This window comes from Struthio camelus, chromosome 1 (genome assembly GCF_040807025.1).
Source record: "Struthio camelus isolate bStrCam1 chromosome 1, bStrCam1.hap1, whole genome shotgun sequence".
Taxonomy (NCBI): Eukaryota; Metazoa; Chordata; class Aves; order Struthioniformes; family Struthionidae; genus Struthio; species Struthio camelus.
The window spans coordinates 44,339,929-44,362,677 of record NC_090942.1 but is presented as its reverse complement, the minus strand read 5'-3'; the positions used below and the strand labels follow the sequence as shown (position 1 = coordinate 44,362,677).

At 41.3% G+C, this 22,749-nt stretch overlaps 1 protein-coding gene across 18 annotated transcripts in view; it reads right to left on the bottom strand.

The window, feature by feature from the left end:
- Nucleotides 1-22,749, bottom strand: part of NAV3 (neuron navigator 3) — a 552,459-nt gene that overhangs the window by 194,637 nt on the left and 335,073 nt on the right. For 14 of the 18 annotated variants that reach the window (XM_009669555.2, XM_068936171.1, XM_068936179.1 and 11 more), the window contains 2 exons: nt 4,026-4,143; nt 3,317-3,369 (listed from right to left, as the gene is read on the bottom strand). In XM_009669555.2, coding sequence (XP_009667850.2) covers nt 3,317-3,369; nt 4,026-4,143 — 171 coding nt within the window. Of the gene's footprint in view, nt 1-3,316; nt 3,370-3,535; nt 3,554-4,025; nt 4,144-4,514; nt 4,646-22,749 lie in introns of those variants that run through there. The other 4 variants (XM_068936299.1, XM_068936312.1, XM_068936278.1 and 1 more) reach the window with 4 other exon arrangements.

The window sequence follows — 22,749 nt, the reverse complement described above, 5'->3', positions numbered from 1 at the left end:
GAAGCGTAAGAAGCGTAAGACATTGCAACAGACCTAGCTGAAAGAAAACTGAAAGAGAAGCATTTAAAACATGTTTAAAATAAACACTACAAGATGTTTAGGAATTACAGTACTGTGTGAATTGAGATGCCTTAAAAATCATTTGAATATGATGAAGCCAATGACAAGAGGAAAACCAAATGGTGAGTGGAACAGCACTTGGAAATATGGGTAGTGATTAATTATGAATTGATATTGATATAATCTATAGAGGATATCAAGTATTCCCAGCAGCAGACAATATATGCCAGTATTCTCTAACTTCTTTTAAGCTATCAGGAAGCCTTAGACATCACCTCCTAGGAAGAGTATCAAATGGCAGAGGCATACAGAACTTTTCTCCTTAATTGCAAGTTATGAGAGTAAGGATAACCAAAACATATGTGAAAGGAAAAGAGGTGAGAATTCTTGAGGTTTGTAAAATAAAAATGTTAAAATGAAGGCATTCAATTAATCATGACATATAATTTCTACCCTGAATCTTGGATTATAAACTCAAAATGATGTTAAGAGGCTGGCACACAGAGAGTTAGTTACTCAGGATTTGGTTTTTTGTTACACAGAAATTAATTTAGGTGAAAGGAAGAGAGGAAAGAAAAGGCTTTGAATTTAATAAACTGCATCTTTTGTCTAACTTTTGAAGTGTTTCTAAGCAGAAGGCTTATCTAAGACAAGAATGGGAAACGCTTCAATTTCTCCTTGGTTTTAAAAGATTTCAAGTAAGCAACTTTACTTCATCTGCCATTGCTAGAGCTGTTAAGGGAAGATCTCTGCTGACGTCTGAACTGCAAAATAGTAAATACTTTCTGAATCCAAAAGAGCAGATTGGCAGGACGAACTGTGTTTTGGGTCAGGAATTAATAGGGTGCATTGTATTTTAAAGAACTTTCTCATTAATTCAGCAGTTAACTTGGTTGCATTAAAAAGACTGCTATGTCTTTAGCTATGAGTCAAAACAGAAATCTAGATGTACTAATACGTATACTATAGAAACACCACGATCATTGCTGATTGGAGGGCTGATGTTCTGACAAATTCTGGTGAGGCATATTGTCACATATTGGCCCATATGAACAACCATAATAACCACCATTGTCATGACAAAAATGTGTCAAGTAGCTTAATTCTGTCATTATATTTTCTAGAAAAGTAAACTAGCTTCGACCACTGTTACTTTTTTCGGCATTCTATAAATACCCAAGAATCCACCGCTACAGGCAGACAGAGAGAACTGACCTACCAAGTGCACTAAAAAACCTAAGCATTGCTAAGAGAAACTATTTGAAAATGTGGCAAGATGGTGCCTTCAGCTAGGCCACATCAGTGCACAATCCAAAGGAGACAAATGGAAACCAGACTTATACCTGGGGTCTCTGAGATGCTTTGAAAGGAAAGCTGGCAAGCTTGAACTACTGTGAATTCAGTACGTTTTAAATTTCCTAGCTCAGTCAAAAAAATCAGCAGTATAACATTGGTATGTCAAAAGGAAGGGAAATACTCTGATCAGACTATAGAGATAAAACAATACAGTAAAGAGACTGATTCAAAGAGAGATTAAAAAGTATATTCTATTTCTATTACAGTAAAGTAGCTAAGCGTGACTCAGCACTGTCCATACACTGACAGTTGCCTGTGTACGGGAATGCTCAAAGGACCATGTCCGAGAACCGGAGCATCTCAGATGACATCTCTGGTCTGGCTGAGCTAAGAGAAGTGTTGCAGGAGGAAGAGGGGTAGGAGGACACAAAGATGTTCGCATGGGTACTGCTGCAGCACTGTAGTGCATTGACCAGGCTGCCCCATAACTGCAGTGGAGATAAGAGAGCAAATCCAGAATCCCTATGCCACATCAAGATTTACCCATCGACAGGGAACGTACACAAATTTTGTTGTTTCAGACAAGCACAGAATCACCAGAGTGAATAATCCTTTCTGCAGCTGAGTTCTGTCTCATGGAAATTAAATTAGAAAGACATCAAAGAGCGGCTGGTCCCTAAGCAATCCTAGACTGTCACTAAGCAGTTACATAACCTTGGGAAACCCCATCACTTTTCTGTGCTTTTTTCTCTTCTTGTTTAGCTTGTCTCTATCCGGAATGGCAAGTTTGTAAGTCAACAATTATCTCTTGATCTCTGTGTGTGAAATATTAGTTCCACATTGGTGTTCCCAAAGTTCTCAGCTGGGGCCACTAGGTGTTGCTGTAATATGAGTAATTAAAATAATAACTATTATTAAGGAAATCACATACATTCTTACTATGTACTAAGTCCAAAAGCCAGAAAAGAAGCTTATTCTAAACTTCCATTTTTTTCTTAAAAGAACAGAAAAACCTAATTATTCATTTACTTGGAACTCAGTATCTTTCCTTTCACTTTTCACAGCTTTGCGGAAAAACGCTGCAAATACCTTCCCTCTTTAAAAAATGCACTGGATAAATGCAAATTTTTTCCATTCCCATTTTTAAACCCAGCTTCATCAATTTGCTATTATGCAATCTCAGTGACAAAACTGTGCACCTTATTCATATACTACTTGGATGCGTACAGACAAGCAAAGTCTGCAGCATGGGTGAGCACGAGTGTAACAGAAAATGATTCAGTAAAAGTAAGGTGATGTTACTGAGGCTCACTTGCCAGTTTCACAGCCTTCTAATGAGGTTTTACCTTATTACTGTAGTTTACTAATCATAAAGACAGTAAAAGATTAATAAGCCTGCATATGAATCACAGTCACATAATGCTAGTTCCCTGAGAGTATTAAAATATCCAAGCAGCTGGCAGCTGTAGCTCACAGAACTATATGCCTAAAGTGCTACTTCTGAAGATTCTGGAGTCACTGCATCTAACTGGACTTTACAGTAGATAGTCGTCCAAAAGGCTAGTTACATTCAAAAACAATTTGGCAAGTCCTGTTCATCAAGCTAGTTCTCCAGACACAAAGACTCCACTTAAAATCTTTTTCCTGGATTTACTGCCCTTAAGAATGAAGTTAAATGACATTATCTGGATAATCAGGAGAAGAACAGCTCTGCTAAAGAAGTTCTAGGTTAATTACAGCTCATGAAGTTTTTCTGCTGGTTACCTCAAGACCCTAAGTAAGCACAAACAAGCACTAAGCATATGTGGGGAAAAAAAAAGTAGCAAGAAACTATTTGAGAGCTATGACTTTATGGTAAACCTGGGATGGAGTATTCACAGGTTAAATAAATCATTATTACAAAGCATTTCAGGAAAGCGCAGAGGTGCCAACACAGATCAAAAATATATTTCATTCTTACCATTTGAGACTGGCTCCGGGGGCAGCCATTGATATCTTCAACCTTTTCATTTGCTAAAGAAAAACAGTGAGGTGAGAAAGCAGGAGTAGACGACAAAGTAAAACTGTCCCCCCCCCCCCCCCCCCCGCAAAGGAAGAAAAAGAACAGAAAAAAAGAAGCAATCAAGTGCACAGGGTTTTGTTGACACAGAGCTCCTTTCTAAGTAAAGCTCAGGCGTACAGTAACAACACTCTTGTTAGCAGCAGTTGCTTCCACATGCCAAATCATGCAAAGGGGGAAGTGCGAAGGAGGTCGCTGCTAATTCTTCAGCCCCTGCAAAATAACTGCTGACATGAAATCTTCCACAATTGTCTTTGCAGGGTCAGGATAGAGTTTCAAGGCATCCCAGAAAGTATGAGCCACTCCAACTAACAAAATGCACACATGGGAGACATATGGTTTAATGGAGCATTCATTTCTGACAATTCAAAGTGTGTAAGATACAGTTCTGGCCATTTAAAGTATGGTTAAACAGCCACTTCCAAACATGCTCACATAAACATATTTTTTAATTAAGACAAGGATGAACCACACAAATATCAGAGACATATGGACCCAGTCACATTGTATTATTCAGGGTTCATCTTATTGTTAAATACATTCAACTTGAATTATATATTCCCCCATGCAAGGAGTCAGCTCGCACTGCTTCTCTAAGCACTGGTCTTACCGATGATCTGGATGATTTCTGCTAGCAAAACTCCATCTGCAATGTCCTGTTGCAAATCCTTGATCAACCGCTTGTGGCCAGATTTTGCTAGGTAGTGGTTAGCCCAGTCAGTGTAAATCTGCAGAGCAGAGGGGAGGGCAACAGGGAGAGAGGGAAGAGAGAAAGAAGACAATAAAAATTCTTAAAACAAATGTTGGCTTACACACGAGAACTATTCTGGATCACATTCCAATTTAAGAAGTCAGCACCAAAGGAAACAATTTTAACGTTATTTTTTTTTAAACAGCCATGCCCCTCCCCCTGCCATTTGCTGTTTTATTTTAACTTCAAATGATTCAGTCTGTTTCATGAGGGTTCAAACTTGCTGTGACCAAGCAAAATTCCCCTTATGACTGTAAAGGAAACTCCTGTCATAAATCAGCCACATCCACCACAGTTCCACCTCCCACCGTGTTTCTACCTATACGCACACCCCACCACACGCTTTACCCTGCTGAGGCTGTGGAAGAGCGAGCGCGAGCAGAAAACCGTGCGCGTGCGTTTTGGTCCGAGTTCGTGGGTTTGTCACTCATGAGACCGCATGTGACAGTGCTTCTGCTACACTTTCTGCAAATAAGCCCAATTTCCTGCTGCGCAGAGACAGCTCGTTTGTTCTGTCGCCTATGGTTAAGCTTGCTGCTATGTGCCCAGAGCAGGCTGAGAGCAACAAATGGACAGTAGTCTTAACGGCTGGATTTAGAGCATAGATGCTGGAAATACGTTGTACCCTTTCGCCACGAGAAGAGGAGGGGGAAGGGTGAGACTGAGCAGCACAAAATACTGAGCAACGGACAGCACAAAAACGGCACTTTCCAGCAAAAGGTTAAAAAGTGCCAGCTGAAGTACATCCACCCAAAGAAGGGGGGTGGGCAGGGAGAGAGAGCGAGGCTGAAAGCCGAAGGAAAGTGTGCAGGCATATATATATACACAAAGAGAGCATTCAGTAATACATGCAGGGTACACAAAAGGGACCAGATTCACTTAAAGTGAGAGGAAGAGGAAACGACACCTTCATGGAGGTATCGAAGCAATACTGCCTCCCAAGGGACCTTCCCTCAGCTCGCCCAGCAGGCAGAGGCAGCTTAAACTACGAGTGCGATTTGCACGTGGGTGTTGCACAGCATTTGTGTATGAGTGTCCCCTCGCGGCAAGCGCTGACTGCCCGCCGCTGAGCGCCCGTGGCCTCTCTAATCCCACCCCAGAAGAAGGGCCTGGGAGGGACTCTTCTGCTGCCATTGCATGCTACTGGTGAGAAACATCGTCTATGTATGATAGCATCGCTGTATAAGTAAATATATTTTCTCAGGTCCTTTCTCTGCTGAGATTTGAAATGTTGAAACTGCACCTCTTCCATAAAAACAATATGAGCTCACTTTACAAACATCCTTTTATTTAACCTCCCAGACCCTTGGGAGGAAAGGGTCAGAATCCCATTTGGAGAACAGAAAAACAGAGGCCAAAGTGGTTAACTACTCGCTTAGTTCACCAAGGAAAGCTGTGGCACAGCCAGCAGGAGAAACCAGTTACACTCCCAGTCCAGAGTCTGACCCAGAAGACAACATCCGCTTTCCGCCCAGCCGAAGGATCCCTACTCAGCCCATGTTCAGGTGCTGAGGGCTCTTTCGCTTCCATGGAAGCTAACTGAATATCTTTGGCAAAAGTTTTCTCTCCCTTTGGTAAAAGAGAGAGGCAACTGTAACTTGTTTGATTTACCCTATTTCTTCTCAAATTCCTGCAGCTAAATCAACACCTAGTTTGCTGGTTTTCTGGATAGCATTAGGACTGAAATTTAACTCCGTATCGTTGAATTGTGGAAGTGGATTCAGCTCTCCCATATCCAAAGGATGGTACTCTTCGATGGGGCCCTAAATTTCCCTGCTGCACCCAAAGTTTGCTTCAGTTACCTCTGTTTTCATTGACTGAAATTCCTTTTTCAGTATTACAGGTGAAGGACATGAAAGGCTTCATCACAATGTTTCTTAAAGTCAACTGTAGCTAGGAAGGCATTTCTTCAACAAATATAAATATAGACATATAATGAATGCTAATGCAAGGTCTCTAAAGATTGTATTAATACATATTTAGGACAATATGAATTCATGATGTTAAAAGATGCATACCACACCCATAGCGTCGTGTATTCCCTACTACTAGTATTTCAACTTCAGTCATTCCTCTAAAATAATATCTCAGAAATATTCTCTGAGGTGCTGCCATAGACTGAACTATTTTCTGCACTCCTATGAAACTGACCCACTGTAGCATACAGAATTTAATACCCTCTAACATTATTTTGGGTTGGTTTCATATTACAAATAAAAATACTTTACCGAGCATTTCCTTTTTCATGTGTCACACCCCCACAAAATCTGGTGTACCAATCCTAATTTTGACTACAATTCAAACCATCCTCTCGCTGAGCAGGCACTGAAATTTCATTCTAGCAGCTGTTTTGCAAGTATCTAATACTCAAAGAACGGGCTTCATCCAACAACCTCCTTCATAATTTTCTTTTTTCAGAAATTTCAAACTGACAAGTATAAAGAATTTAAACACCAGTGCTGAAAATTAATTGTCAAAGATGTGGATGCTGTATAAACAAAGGTCAGCAATTCATTTTATCCTTGTGGCCCAGAAGCTTTACTGATGACCTATATTTTGATAGTCATGCAATGCTGGACAAAATTAGCTGAACAAGACAATGGTCCCAGGGGAATTTTTTCCCGTCAGAAGTATTCTAAAAATCGAAAGGTGAAGAGTTGTTCATACAGACAATACAGCAAGCCGATATCCAGTTGGCAGTGGAATGTACAATTTAATTTCCTCTCTTTCCGTGGGGATCACCACTTGCTTCCTTCTTCCCCTTCCCCATTCGAATGCCCTCCTCAGGCATCTCATTCTCCTAGGGATCCAACTGCTCACAAGTCAGTTAGTTGCAAAACATGAGAAGCATGTAGACGCAGACATGACATTACAAGAACGCGCACATGCCACTATGTTCTTTTCACATGAAATTCTATAATGCAAGTATCACGTGAAACAGAGAACCTTCACGGTTTATAAATATCAATGTAATTATGAATTCTTCTGAAATTTTATCTTAAATTCCTCAGGACAGGCACACAGAGATAAACCTCACACTGTACGTCTTCACTGAGAGCACTCACTTTGCAAAGCATGGGAAAGTCATGCAGAAGCAGAAGATAAAAAATAGTAACTTCACAGAGCAGCCTGCTCGGGGCTCCCACTTTATTGGGTGCTGAGCACCTTTGAGGAGGAGCTGCGCACGCTCCCCTTCTTTTCTGAACTAACAATAAATCATTTTGTCTTGCACTAAATATTCAGCTATGTTTCCCAAAAATACCCTTATCTCGGATTTTTTTACTGAGCGCTGCTTCAGAGAAGAACACACACATGAAAGTCAGTTGTTGCGACACTTCCTCCCTGAGTTGTTGCTCATCCCTGTAACCCGGCCTTATAGGCTACCCGCTGGAATGGGCTGCTGACTCACTCATTTCCTCTCCACGCTTCCTCTCCTACCACCGCTCCTTACAGACACATCTTCCTGGGGAGCATTCAGCTTCAACATTAGGCTCTAATGGCTAACAAGATACACGAGAGCCTCTGTTATCTGTGACACAGAGGACTAGTCTCAACAACATGATAACGGCCTAGGAATGATTCTGTATTTGTGTGGTCTGAGCTGTGTCCCAGCGCCTGCGATGATTTAACCGCTTGCAACGTGAAGCAGAATTTGATGGGGCAACGTGAGCTTGGGCGAACACCAGTTTCCCCTAGCATTCCTTAGCCACTTGTCATGCTGACCTTCCAGGGAGTAGAGGAAATTAATCTCTGATACCCACACATAGTTACGAACTTCATCTCGATACCTCACACGTCACTATAAGGGACACAGAGGAGCTACTTGGCAGGATCAGTAATGAAACGACGCGCTTCACAAAACATGAGTTTAACAAAGTGAAAAAAGGGAGGCTCTCACAGGTTACTGCCTTTCTTAGAAGCTGCTTTAATCATAAATCATTTAACTCTGCATCAGGCAGCACTACAACGCGTCCTCGTTGAAACTAATACAGAAACGTTACCACCCGCAATCAGTGTCAAGTGGGAAATGCCAAATGGATTTCACAAGTACAGTCAGCCAACACGCAATAATAATGCATGACACTTTGTTAGCATCCTCCATGAAATTAGCTCAACATGCTTTCCAGACACAAATGAAATCACTCTTATTATGTAAGTATCATTAGATTTTCTGTAAGATGTGGTGAAATTGAGGTATAAAGGGCTTCTTGGTTGATTTTTTTGTTCTGTTTTTTTTTTATGTGGCTCACTCAAGGGAAAACAGAGCTGGGAATACAACCCAGATATTCTGAGTTGTATTCATTTCTTCTATACACTAATTTATCAGGCAGTTTTATAAATAGGCATGGTGGGAAAATGCATATTCCAAGAATCAGGATCCATCTGCATATTTCTGTTTATTTTTTGATACGGAATATAGAGTTTCAGATCTGAAAATGGTCTCTTAGCTGTTGCTGTTGAGAAGACAGCTTTCCATACTTAGTGTACTCCACTGTCACTCAGCTATGTGCCAATGTTGCTGCTGAGGGAAAACAACAGTTGCAGCCAGCCGAGTTATGCCAAGGCCTCATGACAAATTTCCATGCCATTTAGGAGGCTGGATAACAGAAATTAGTCCACTATTTGAAAAAGTTTCATTCCTTGACATCTGAGAATCAGCAGATAGTATCCGCTTCTTCTCAGTTGTCCTTTAAAATGCTCTCTAGAAGACAACTGTATCCTCATTAACAATTAGCATGAAAGAATTGAAACGCCATCTCTCAGCGCTCATCTCTCCTTGTGCTCTCTTCTGCACATGATGATACCACTCTGATATCTTTGGGGCAGAGGTTTTTAAGAACTCTGTCTTCAGATAGGCATCACTTGACAGCTGCAAGCTTCCCAGAGTCCCCCCGTCTTATCTTGTTGCAAACAAGAGTTGGAGAAAATAAAGGAAAAGTCGTCTATAAAAAAAAAGTTGTTGCTGGATGCTGCAATATACCTGGGTTGCATTTGAATCACAGCAATATACAATAGTACCTTTTAGCACAGCAAGAATCTTTCTTTCGTTCTGGGTTTGTATTATCTCAATCTTTTAGTATTATTAGTCTCAGTAAATGTGGCAATCCTTTTTTTTTTCTTTTAAAATAATTTCTGAATAAAGGAAAACAAAACTATTAAAAAGCCCCAACACAAGAATTTTAACAATCAGCCAAAGTGAAAACACGGCACTGTTAACTTAATACAAAGGTTACATTATTAAGAGTGTAACATATTTATTCTGTATAAAATATTGTCCTTAGAGACAATCTACAGCTTGATGGCACTTAGAGCTTCCCACCTATAGACACTCATCCAAATCATGCTTCTGCAAGAGGAGAGTGATGGCTTTTTTCTGTTGTTCTCCAGCAGGCTATGCGTTGTGCTGTAAATTCTGTTTATCTATTTTCAGGGCTGCTTTCCAGTGTGCGGCCTAAACTGGATGTTGAACACCCCCAACAGGGCCTACATAATAGTCCCAGAGTCCCCGATGAGGGGGATGTGCCAGGGGAAAGGGCATGACCACAACTCCACGTCGACGTTGCTGCTCTTGGCTAACGAACTGTGGGTAGCAAAACCCGTGTTGGAGAGTCCCTAAAGCTTCTTGAACTTAGAAAGAGAAGCTGGGCAACGCGTTGACTCGCATCCCAGCAGGGCGAGGAAATCACACTGCCAAGAGATGCCTTTATGCTTCCCACCGTTTCTTCACTGAGGAAAACTTGACGGGGATGCAGGACCTGGCCTAAATATTTTCTTATCAAAGATTATTTCCCTGGGGAGCAAAAGAATAATTTACTAATCTCAGTCTTCCTCTTAACAAAGACAAGTGCTAGCTTAGTAAACAAGGATACACCTTTAGACTTCCGTAGAGGGCAGAATAGCCAACTTACGTCAGGATTTAACTTACCACAGAAAATATACCTTCCAACTCTTGTTTGCTACAAGATGAAGGGGAGGAGAAAAAGCTCTTTGTAACATAAAGCAAATTACATGAGAAGGAAAAATATTTATACAGCTAAAAATATTATTTAGTTATTATTTAATATAATTATTTAATTTACAGGCAAGATGGAAGCCAATGCATTTCATTTAACCAAATGAAATGAGTATTAAATGACATTTCACAAATCCTTTTTCTGAATCCCACTAAGCAAATGAGAACTATTATGAGTCAAGGAACAGAAACCATCTAAAGTAATATATACAAATTAAATGAAATATCAGAATCCCTACAGTACAATTCTATTTTGTAAACAGCAGCATGTATCCATCAACACTACTCAGTAATTTTCAGATAAAAATGCAATTAAATTAAATAAAAGTTCACTAATCCCAGCTAAGAAATTGAATAGAAACAATATGCTGCCCAACAATCACTGGCAACTTTTAGAAAATGTATCCAAGTTTTCAGGGGCTGTTTTCTATTTCCAGGTTTCTCTTGCAGCTTGTGATCTGATCGTCCAAATAACATTTGTAGTGACTCTACTGTTTTCTCTTTTCTCACATTTCTTACCAAATCCTAATTCAGAATTAATTTAATCCATGTGCTTGAGGCCAACATTTACCGATGGCATCAAGGGCAAGACTTTCGATACATCTGTGCCAGGTGAAAAGTAACAAGACTCTGTGTGTGTGTGTGTGTGTGTGTGTGTTTGTGTGTGTGTTTGTGTGTGTGTAAGGCTTTGCTAAGTGATGTGCATATTGCACAATTAAAAAAAAAGGCCCAACTTTCTATAGAATGAAAAAACCTATTCGAAAAGAATCATACTGACTTGCTTTAGAGTTTAATCATATTGCTATGTCTAGCGGCTTATCGCAGATACTCTTAAATCCTGTGCAACAGCAAGATAGTACCACTGGAAGGAGCTAGATATTCACACTGTAGCTGCTGAGTAACCAACCAGACCGCTGGTTCTCCATAGATGTGTATTACTGCAGAGCAGTATCTGGTAAGGCAGCAAGGACACCACAGTTGTTACTATTGGCACTGAGCTTCCTGAATTAACAGGAGACAGTACTAAGTGCCACACAGTGAGATCCTCCAAAACAGCTAGCCTTGAGACTTTTTGTTACAAATACGCCATGTACTTACCTGCACATCTTATTCTGCAGTTATTTCATAGCTATATATTTCAACTTCAAATTACATTTCAAAAATCTTTTAGTGGCAGTCCTATGATATAGGGGGGCCATTACTCAATACAGCTTTTATTTTGAACCTTGATTCAAGCCAATATCTCAGTGAATGTTATTAAAGTGCTGAAGACCGAGATTCCCTGCTGGGCCTAAGTCTAGGTCCTAAACCTAGATACACCAGCAGGTGAGTGTGTGATAGCATTTTAGTGCAGATGAGAGCGCACTTCCGAAACAAGTCTCCCAGGCCTTCCCGTGCTCCGGCACGCCTGGCAGCGAGCTCTCTGAGCGCAACAGCAAGCTTCCCTTCGGATGAAACTGAACTGTGAGATGTGCTTCAAGAGTACACCGAACACGCTCCACCCGCGGGCAGTCAGGCGCAGAACGAAGCTAGGACTTGCCCAGGTGGCCTCCCAGCCCCAGGTGCGCACCTTCTAGCTGCTGGTGCAGTGCCAGGGTTGCTCTGACACAAACAAATGTGGTGAAACATTGGCAGCTTCCTATTTCTCCTGCATGCGCACACACTATCCATTACATTATCCAAAGCTTGAGAACCATGGCTGCTTATGAGGGTTCCTCGCCAAAGACATCTTCCTTGGAAGAAACAGGTTATCTGGGAAGGAGCGCCCATGCCTGTCCAAAGGACGAAGTGGACAGAAGAAAGCCATAGTCCTGCTTTTCTGGGTAACTGGGATTGCAGTGATCGCCCTCTGTACTACAGCCCCCTGTCCATTGCCCTGAATGAGATACCATTTATTCTAAACTTGCATAAATCCCCTGCCTCATGCACATCTTGTCACTACTAGGATAAGTTTCATGACTAATACTACATTCACTTTAATAAACAAACCCACAGTAGGCAAAGTTACGACTCCTGGAAAAGGAAAAATGAACTGAATTTGCACAGGTTTCCTTTGTGGCTCACCAAAGATCACTGCAATATATAAGAACAGGAAAAAAAAATCTGTGGACTCAGACCTGACTAGAAATCATGAAGTAATTTTTAAAATAAAAACACCATTGTTTTGTTGATCTCCTTTCTGCCCTGAAGCAACAGGCCACTCTTAGTATCAAGTGGACCATGGCTGGATGGAGAGGGCACCTGCCTTTAGGGGCAGTCACGGTGCTCCTCAGCACAGGGCTCGGGGGATTCTACAGGAAAACTACTCCGGAGTTTCCATCAAGGCTCGTTTTAAGGATTTATAACCTGGATGGAGACATTCTTTCCACACTGCGATTTGGCATTGAAGAACTTGGCCCAGGGATCAAAATAACCCCCTTTTCCAGCACTTCTTTTTAAGTATCAAAAGGCAAATTTCTGATACATAAAGATGCGAAGATACTTTTTTTTTTTAAAGGAAAACAGTAGCAAATAAGGCTGCAACTAGCTTTAAATATAAAGACTCTAACTAGCAAGTACTTTTGGAGGCTTAGAAAGTGATTCAAATTTTCTGATTTCCTCCCATGTAGAAGAAGAATGACTTTGCGCATCAGAACAAACACAAAACCTGTTTGCCTTCTGCCCTACCTATCATTAAACAAATAACAAGACACTTAACTCCCGCTTAATTGTTCTTTGGGCTTCAGCCATTGAAAGTTGCTTGTCATCAACTCCATAATTTTAAAATCAGTAAATGTGTTGCACACATCCAGCACACCAATCAGATGTGAAAGGTAACATCACATTAACAGTAAGCAAATATGTTAATAACTTCAAACATAAGTGGCCTGGGCCTTCTCTTACTGTCATTGATTTCAGTTAAAACAGGCCTCGGTAGTGAATGTGTTACGTCATGTGGTAATGATCATGTGTGCTCAAGCATTTTGCCTTTTGCTAGCTAGCTGAAGCTTAGGGAAATGAAGTGATGAAAACGTAGAGATGACAGTCTATACACATATTTCTTTAATTCAAGCAATGGTTAGTGTTTCAGGACTTGAAAGACTAAGGATGCAGCTCAAAACCATAGAGATATCATTTTAGGACTTATTTCCCTTTGATTACCTTTGAAAGCACTGCCCCAAATAAAGTCCTGCCCGTTCTGATGATAATCATATTCAAATTAAGAATCATCCTGCATGACAGATATTAGATATGAAGTGAATTCTATCAGCCCAGTAGTCTTAAATAATAAAGGGAAGATAATTTATTGTCATTTTCGACAACAGAAGGCAATCTCATTCCAAATGAAATTCAACATTATATTCTTGCTCATGTCTTACCAAAAGCCCCATCTAATAGACAGCTCTTGCAACTCAATCAGATCAACAAGGATCATGTGATGGAAAGAAGGTTCTAGCTTCCTATTAAATGTCTTCCGACCACCTTTCCTTTCCTTTCTAAAAGGGGAGATCTGCCTGAACACTTTTATTGATAGCTCTGGCTGCCCATCACGTGGAATGAGGCAGTGCCTCAGGAACAGAGGTCCTAGGAGCTGGTGATGGTCCTTCATGTGTAATGTTCTGTCTGCAGCCTCCCATGCAGTTCTCCCAACACCTAGCCCACTCTTTGCTTTCTGCTGCACACTTCTACAGGACGGCAAACAACAATCGTAAAAACACCTACAAAGTAATGCCAAAGGTAAGTGCTTCAGGAATCAAAACTTTCCCACCTTCTATTTACCCACAAAGACAATGAAAAATCCCACTTAGCTCAATAGTAAAATAGCAGCCTCAGGCTCCAGAAAAAGGAAAATAAATCTAGCAACAGATGAATATGCCACTTCAAACCAAAGAATTTTTAATACAAAACTAGCACATTTTTATGCTTAATGCTATCATACTCTTATGTGAACCTTCATTCACATTTGGAGAATAAGGAGATTTAGATAATGCATAATAATTAAGATGGGTAATGATCTCACATTCATCTGTAGCATCTTCCGTTACATTGCAAAGCCATTTATGAAGGTTCAGGGTTTACATATGTAAAGATCCACTGTGATATGAAATGAACACTTCAGTCCGTTAACGAGGCTTTGAGGCAGGGCACGTTTATAGCTTTCCTCATGAGAAAGCACTGGACTCTATTGCTTCAAACTAGTATCCAAACTATTATATTTGTATCTTTCCTTCTACAAAGAAAATGCAGATTTTATGCTTCTTAACTATACATCACAGTAATCTGATGTGAATTTTAGGGCACAGAGTAGAATGACCAGAGGATATGAGACTGAAAGCCGGAAAATACTTCTAGTTCTGGACGTATGTGCAAACTGAACAGCAGTATTTTTAAGGGCTTGTCATCACTGACTTCAGACACAGACAAATGTTTCATAACTGAATGCAAATTAAATGATCTGTTAGACTCCATCTCTCATCTGGAATAGCACGGCCTACACCTGAAAAAGAGGAAGGTCTTGAAAGAGCTATATGGAAGTGGTAGTTCAGTGACTGCCTTACATTTTTCTTTTTCTTTCCAGCTATAGCCCCACCTGATATGTAAGTACAACTGGTACAATTAGCTCTAGGAATATGGTGGGGGCTGGGGAAGGGTGTTTGTTTGCTTGCTTGTTTGTTTGTTTTTTAATTCAGGGCCAAAACTCTTTCTTTTCTACCACAAAACAGTTGGTGCTTTTCCCTGTGAGCTCTGCTCTCCTGGTCCTCAGGACTGGCTGTACCCAGGGCATCTACCACCCTCCACCTCCACGGACTGCTCTCCATGCCTGCAACTCTTTGCTCACTGTCCTGTTTCCTTTAAAATACATGCCAGGGAAGGTGATATCCCTCTCTTTTGGATAATAGACTAGAAATGACAGGGACTGTCTACCTTACTTCTAGGGCTACTGCCTTTCAATTTAATAAAAACCCTATCTTTTGCCACCCACACAATCTCCCCCTGGGGCTAAAAGCTCCAGGAAGGGATTAGGAAGGGAATGCTCTTGTTGAGTGGTGTGGCCCACTATGCAGAAAATATTTCAAGATTTGGGAAGCTGTGAGCAGGAAGCAGAGGATGAAGAAGAAAGGGACTGACTGAAAACACAAACAAATAACTCCATTGGCTAGAGATCTCTTATAGCGATATCCCTTATAGAGATTTTTCTCTTCAGAGAGAAAAGATTGTGTTCCAGCCTTTCCATCCAAGATCCTTTCTGTATTTTGCCCTATTATTGTAAATAGGAAACAGAAACAATCCCTGGTGAAAGGAGCATCCTGTCTCCTCTCAGGTGAGTGCCCAAAGCAGTAGCCTGCCATCTTGCGTCCTCTCCCTGTCCCAAGTAATGCTGAGCTCTTTTCTTGGCAGTGGTACAGGGCGGCACCACTAGGTCCACAGGCAGCTATGTCTGTGAGAGGACTGGCGCTCCAGCAGAGTCTAGACAGCTGCTTTAACGGCACTGCGGCATGCAGACTACTACTTTGTAGACGTTCATGGACAGCTCTGTACGCTGCCTTCCTTTTTAGGATAAGCAGAGCTGCTTTTGCTGACCTGTCCCATTAACTTTCTAATGACTCAATGAAATAAGAAGAAAAATTAAATAAATCTTGACTTTTGTTTAAACAGGAAACAATTATTGCCAATGCATAATAAATGTTTCATGCTGGCACGCTGACTTTTTTGCTGACTCTAACTCTTTGTTGGAGAAGGCAGGTGCTCACTACCACCTGCCCTTTAGGCAAATCTTGCTCGCAAGGTGCTTGACTCTGTCAAGCCAACGCAGCTTCCGAGCAGTCTCCAAAGTGCAATTGCGGGTGTGTAGAGACCCTTAATGTAAAAACCTGGGATGGTAATGGATGGAACAAGGGCTGCCAAAATAGGCAGCTGCTGAGTGGGAGTTCTGAGGATGAAAATGATGGATGTAGGCACCTAAAACTCAAGTGAGGTAGGCCGTAGCAACAGAAAATCTTTGGGGGAGGTAGGAAGGTCTCATATTTCAGGAATTACTGTGCAAAGGATACCCTCTGTTACGAGCCCAACCATTTACGACGTTATTTAGGGCATAAAATAAGTATGGAAAAGAATGTTCCTTAAAAGCAAGTTTTTCCTTAAATTATTCTCACAGTTATCCTTGATGGCCTCTGATAACAGATGATTACCCTTTCTAGCATGACTTGTTGAATGGCTCTCATTTCTGATAGAAACTTAAGGAGAAATGCTTTGGAGGAATTTTGTGAAAATGGATAGAGCCCTAATGCATTTTTATTCATTTGTGCAGAATTTATACATTTGGGAACAACAAAGTTGGAGAGAAAAGTGAAGCCTGAAATCCTATCAAACTGATGTGCCTCTCAGGTTGTGCAGTCCCACAGAAAGACTTCTCAAACACAGTACCAGATGGCTTTGTTCTCAGCTTCCTGGGGCAGGTTCATGTTACTTCACTATCAGTAATCAAATCCCATACTTACACTCGTGCTTCAGTATCTGTTACTGTCATAGTCTTGTTATAGGTTATAATGGTATCAGCATTATCTGCCTCAATTATTCCTGAGCCACAGAAGTAAAACTCTTAAATCTCAAGCACTCTGCGAGACTCTGCTGAAGTACTTAAGTTTCATCTGTCTCTCTGACTCTTTGAATGAAAAAAGATATTCCATGCACTAAAAGAAAAATGAAAGTGGGCAAATTGCTTCTTCAGTCTGTGGTTTTATAATAAAACAATCCCAATTCAGCTAGATAGATTTAAGCCAGTCTCTCCTAAAATATGCATCTGTGCATTCTGTAGGTGAATGCACTGTATTTCTTCAGTTGAGTTAAATCCACAGAAGTATTCTCTTAAAAACAGCTATTTATACAACAGTGGAGGGAAATCAAATAGGTAACATGTGATTTCGGTACACATCAAACAGTAGAGTAAAACAAATTTGCATACAGGATTTGGATCCCAAAGGAACACTGCACAACATGTCTGAAAATACTGCAGTAGAATACATACTCTAACATATGGAAAATAAAGGGTCTTGTATTGTAAGCCATTAAAAAAATTACATCCTAAAAATGGTATTTAAAATGTTCACAGTGATCAGTCAAACTTAGTGATACAACACAGTCCTGTAAACAATTATCTTAAGAACAGGATATTTCAATTAATTGTGGTAGCATGCTCCAAATTCCAATCACACAACAGCCACAGTAACACAGAGGGTACAGGACAATGCTACATCATCAGCTTGGTGGGGAAGTTCAACCAAACAACTGTGCACAGAGTAAGGAACCTGTCTGCATTTGTCTCATGTGAAACAAAGAACTTTTAATTACTGTAGCATACACATATAATTGCATGTTGTCTACTCTTAGAAAAAGCATATGCTTACTAGTTTATCAGGGACTTGAGTTTACAAGAGAGGTTCACAGATGTCCTTGAGAGCAGCTGCTAGGTAAAACATTCCTCAAAAAACCCCAAACCAACCAAACAAAAAAACCCCACAATTTGGACGACTTTTTTAGCCTGCATTATGAAGAACTAGTGACCCAAGAAGTAAGTCAAGACTTAAGTTCCCTAAATCTGCAGGCAGAAAAAACAGTTGACATCTGATCATGTTAGTGATGCATTAGTGATGCATTCTCCAATCACTCGATTGACACCATGTAAGCAGAGTTAATGAAGAGTTGAACTACTGCATGACTAGCAAGCCCAGACTACAACAATCGGAGACGGGGTGTGATGTGTGTGCTGGTAGGCTGGTGCACAATGTGTAGAGTGTACAATGTGCAGCAAGCTGAGGCGGTGTCTGTGCTGTGCGTTAGTCGGGGACATGCAGGCTAGACCTTTCCTAACTATAATTCTCTGCTGCAGCGGACAAGCAGGGTGCCATCCCTGATAAGAAATGAAAGAACGAAATACCTGGAAAAACGGTGAAAAGCCAGGGAGCACTCCTCAGAATCAGGGAAAGATTTTTTTTTTTCCTGGTTAATTGCTTCTTCGTGAAGCTGGGAGCTGGATTTGGTGGGCCAAGCCATGCCGTGGATGCCCCCGACGCCACCTCTCCGGCTCCTGTGCTGCGCCCTTCGCGGGAGCACGCCGCACAACCCCTCAGGCCAGCTACGCCAGCCCGTTTCTTAAATGGACTGGACCAACTGAACTTGGCACAAGCGAGCCCTTTTTTTGTGGAAAGCTGTCAGAATCTGAGCTTGCAGGGAAATCCAAACACTTCCAGACAAACGTTACGTACGAATTCACTCAAAGTCAGGAGGCAGAACAAAGGCTTAAAGTAACAAACAGTTTTCTTTTTTCTATTGCCTAAGTTTTAGTTGTTCCTTGACAGCATTTACAAAGTTACTTCAGCCTGTTGCTTCTATTCCTGGTGGGAAGGTGCCGGCTTTCTGGCCTCCCTTGGTTTTCTCTGTCCCTGCTAGTGGCACCATGAAGCGCCTGCGGAGCCGTCCAAGGGCCTGGCCGCTCCGGCGGTCCCGCATGCTTTGGCTCCTGGGGGCACTTCCAGGGAAACGGCCTGGAAGTGCTCAGTGCCTGTGGACACCAAACCTGGCTCTGTACGCAGCAGCAGCCCCTTCTCAGAAATAGTGCATTTACCCGGCATGTGTCCTTCTGCCTGCCCCCCCCCCCCAACCCGGCCCTCCTACCTCCTTTCTAACGCTGCCTGCTTCAAGCTTTAGGAAGCCCTTTGATCTTGTTCTCTTCATTTGGATTTGGGAAGGGTAAACTGCTCTTGGCCTGAGGAGAACTGAGACAGAGAGTATTTCCTAATAATTATTTTCCCTGCTTCTGCATGAAAGTGTACTTTTACCATCATTTTCGCCTTTACCACTTGGTTCCTTTAATGCACTCGTTCAGGTAATCTGAGGGACAAACATTATTAAAAAAGATCTATACCCATAAAACCCGGCAGCGGATATAACACCTTATTCAAGGCAAAAGCTGTAAACTGCACACATATCAAAAAAGCACCTAAGAGGAACAAGAATTTTTTAAGAGCACGAGGGGAAGTTCAGCAGCTACCGCACTGCAGCAAGGCCTGAATGTGTATCTGAGCCTGCCTTAAACCTGGGATAAGAGTTGCTCTCCAACAGTTTCTACCTGCTGGCCTCAAAATAGCCTCCTGTGGAACTGCTGTCTTCTGTGCAGTAGTAATGTAAGCCTACGTACAGTAAGCTTTTTTTTCAGCTGCTTTTCACAGATGTCATAAAAACAGTCCACTGATTCACTTAGGTCTGCTGTATAATATATATTATCTGGTACCGAATACTGAGTATTAAGAAAGAAAATAATTAGGAAGGAAAATATTCTCTGATCGAAGATCCTTCAACGGCAGACTTCACCGCTGTTTTTTCCCTTAGGAGAGAGTGTTGATGTCTCTTAAGACATATCTCGTAAGATATCTCCGAGTCAAGAGATAAGGGATATCTCTGAGAGGCAGCGAAGCTAAGCACACACTTCTGCTTGGAGCAAAGACAAATGCAAGGTTTCTCAGAAATTCAAGTACATTTGGCAGAATGACTTTGTTGAAATTGTTTTGGTTGAGATGGACAAAGTAAAAAAAAGGGTTGGCTGGAAGAAGCAGAGACAAAACTTGGGAACAGAAAAGCAATGGCAGAAAAAAAATCACAGAATAACCTGAATAGCATCAAAGTGTGGAATAAGGAATGAGCATTTCATATTAAGAGTTTGGCTGAAAAACTTGGAGACGTGGGCAAGAAAATTGCCCCAGGTTATTTATTTTTCCTTTAAAAGGAAGGGTCTTCTATGTTCCTGTAATGCGGAAAATGGCATTAAAACTTCCCTCAATAATCTTCCCTTCTGCTAGGAGTAACTTAGAGAATCTGATTTTTTTACTAGTTCTTCAAGTCAAAGGGTTAGAGATGTACTTCAGTAAGTCCACTTACTAGCAGAATGCTTACTGTAATCATTTCAAGCAGAGGCAAGATCCTCTTCACTCCCATCTTGCAGCTCATACTGGCGTAAAAAAATAAGTGACATTCCTCTCCTCAACAAAGGTGTCAAGACACTTTCACCTGTTTTCAGTTTATTAAAATTTCCAGGTTTTGGCCTCCTCTCACCTGTACCGCAACAAATCAGAAAAAGCTCCACTGAAGACAACGGATTTTTGCATTTAGGGTAAGGACTTGGGCCTTGAGCTAAAAACCATGCACAGGGCAGCAGCGAAGGGAAGCGCGCGGGATGCCGTGCTGGGGCCGCGGGCTGACTCGCCTGGGAACGAGGGAGGTGCAGCACATGAAGGGACTACCCACGGCGGGGCGGGAATCTCTCCTGCCACCTCCACATAACGCGAGTCATTTATCCGGGAGTTTAATGACAGAGAGGACGGAGATGAGCAATAGCAACGGGCGTTTACACAGGAAGAGCCCTCGGAAAAAGCACGGATGCATCCAGTGATGGCATATATTCCTAGCTTAGTGTGCTTGTGCTCTTGGCTATTCCCGTAACATATGTGCATATACATATGTGTGTGTATGTGTGTGTGTGTACACTATATATGTACACACTTACACAGCCACTCTACTATACATACGCACACATATAGTATACATATTTTATCATCTATCTATATATCTCATATAACTATGCTGGAATATATGTTTTACATTTTGTCCAATGCAGAAATAAATCAAGCTGATTACTTAAAGTCAATATAATTTAGAGACAAGACAATTTCATCTAAAAAGTAGGCATCTAGTCTGAGGTGTGCATCTAGACCCTGTCTACCTCCAAAGCAGAGAGAGAAACAGGAAACCACGAAGCAATTTATCCCATTGTAACGTAGGTGCCTAATACAAGTAAGATGAACCACTTTCTCTGAAGGAGCCTCTCGATAAACACAAAAGTAACAAAGCACAACTAGTTTATATTAAATTCCCCGTTTTTAGATGATTAAAATTAGTGAGACCGTGTCTGGTGCCCAAATATCTTTACACTCAGACTCTGACTCTGTAGTTAACTCTGGAGACATCTGGCTAGATATTTATGAAGTGTAGTAGGAGGCACTGTAGAAAGGAAAAATGCAATAATTATTAGGAACTGCACAGCAAATCCCAGTCCTCAGCGTTTTCCTCCTAGTGAAATCGGTGGGAATTTTTCTATTAATTTCAACTGGGGCAAGAGTGAACGGAGCGGGCCTGCTCGGCATTGACTTATTGCTGCAGAGAGACAGCAGGAAATTTGCAAAGCAAGTGCCTGGAGAGACACAAGTATTCCAGGGGGAACAGACTCATTTCCCTAAACATTCACATCTCAGTGCCTTGTTTGTGTTTTTCTAACTAACTGCACAGCCAGAAAGTCTCCCAGGCCTAGTACATGTATTAAATAAGCATACATACATTTGGTAGGAACCGCTGGCTGGGTTTAAAATAAGGGAAAGGTGGTAGAGAAAAGGATTTCCGAATCTGGCAAGGCCTCTGTGAGGGGGCTTATCACACTAGAGGAGGGGAGATGCAGATTAATGAAGTGTCTAAGTGTACATATCTAACCAGTTGCCTAATAATTCAATGCTTAAATACTCCCCTTCCTCCTCGATGGCACTAACTCCTTGTTGTTCCAGCATTCCCACTCTCCGGCCTCTAGTAGGCAGCCACTCAGCACATCCCCTTGCCAGGTACCTAACCGCCTTACGTACCGCTTATCAGACCGGCACGATAACAAAGCTGTGTAGCACATGCACTCATCTATACTAAACATCAGGGAGTTACTGACTCGTGTATTTGCCAGTTCCTTTTTATTTACTTAAATAGAATAGAATTGGAAATACATCAATATAATGCAGCGTAAGCCAATACTTAAAAAAATTTAAATTATTAGGATAAAAATGTTACCCTCCTGTAGACAGACATTAAAAAATTTATTTATAAGAGACAACATGAAGCATTTTTAGTGATCTCCATCCTATTTTGAGATGTTAAATATCTCTTCCCATATACCATGGGAGCTGAAAGATCCTATTCAAGTTTCTAATTTTCACTGGGAAAGAGTTTCCCATTTCTCTTTTGGGCAACCTAGCTGCTTTCAGTTCTGGACAAATACAACGCGGTTACTCCTATTCTACATGTAATTTGTTATGGGTGTGCATTAAACTTAAGACTGTGTTTTTGAGAAACACTAATATTAGATCTTACAGCCAAAACACCACCATAGTGCAGCAAAAGTCTAGTGGCGCACACCAGTATTACCCACAGTATTAACCTAACCTTATACAGCATAGAAAAGCAGTGATTTGCTTCCATCAAGATCAATATATTCCATCCATAGAAATAACACACTAAATATGAGAAATAAAGTAAGAGCAGTAATTTAGCATAGAGCTATGTGTTCTTTCAAGACAAAAATATAAACATGTCAAGCAGCATTAGTACAGTTATATGACATACACGGAGCACATACAGATGAACACAACAATAAATTGCTTTCATGCTCCCTTGATGCTGAGCCAGCTCTGTATCAGGCCAATGTTTTGGCATTAACTAATGTAGCCTTCAAACTCCTCCAACTAGCGCCAGCTGCCTAAAGCAGCCACTGTAGCTCTGCTGAGT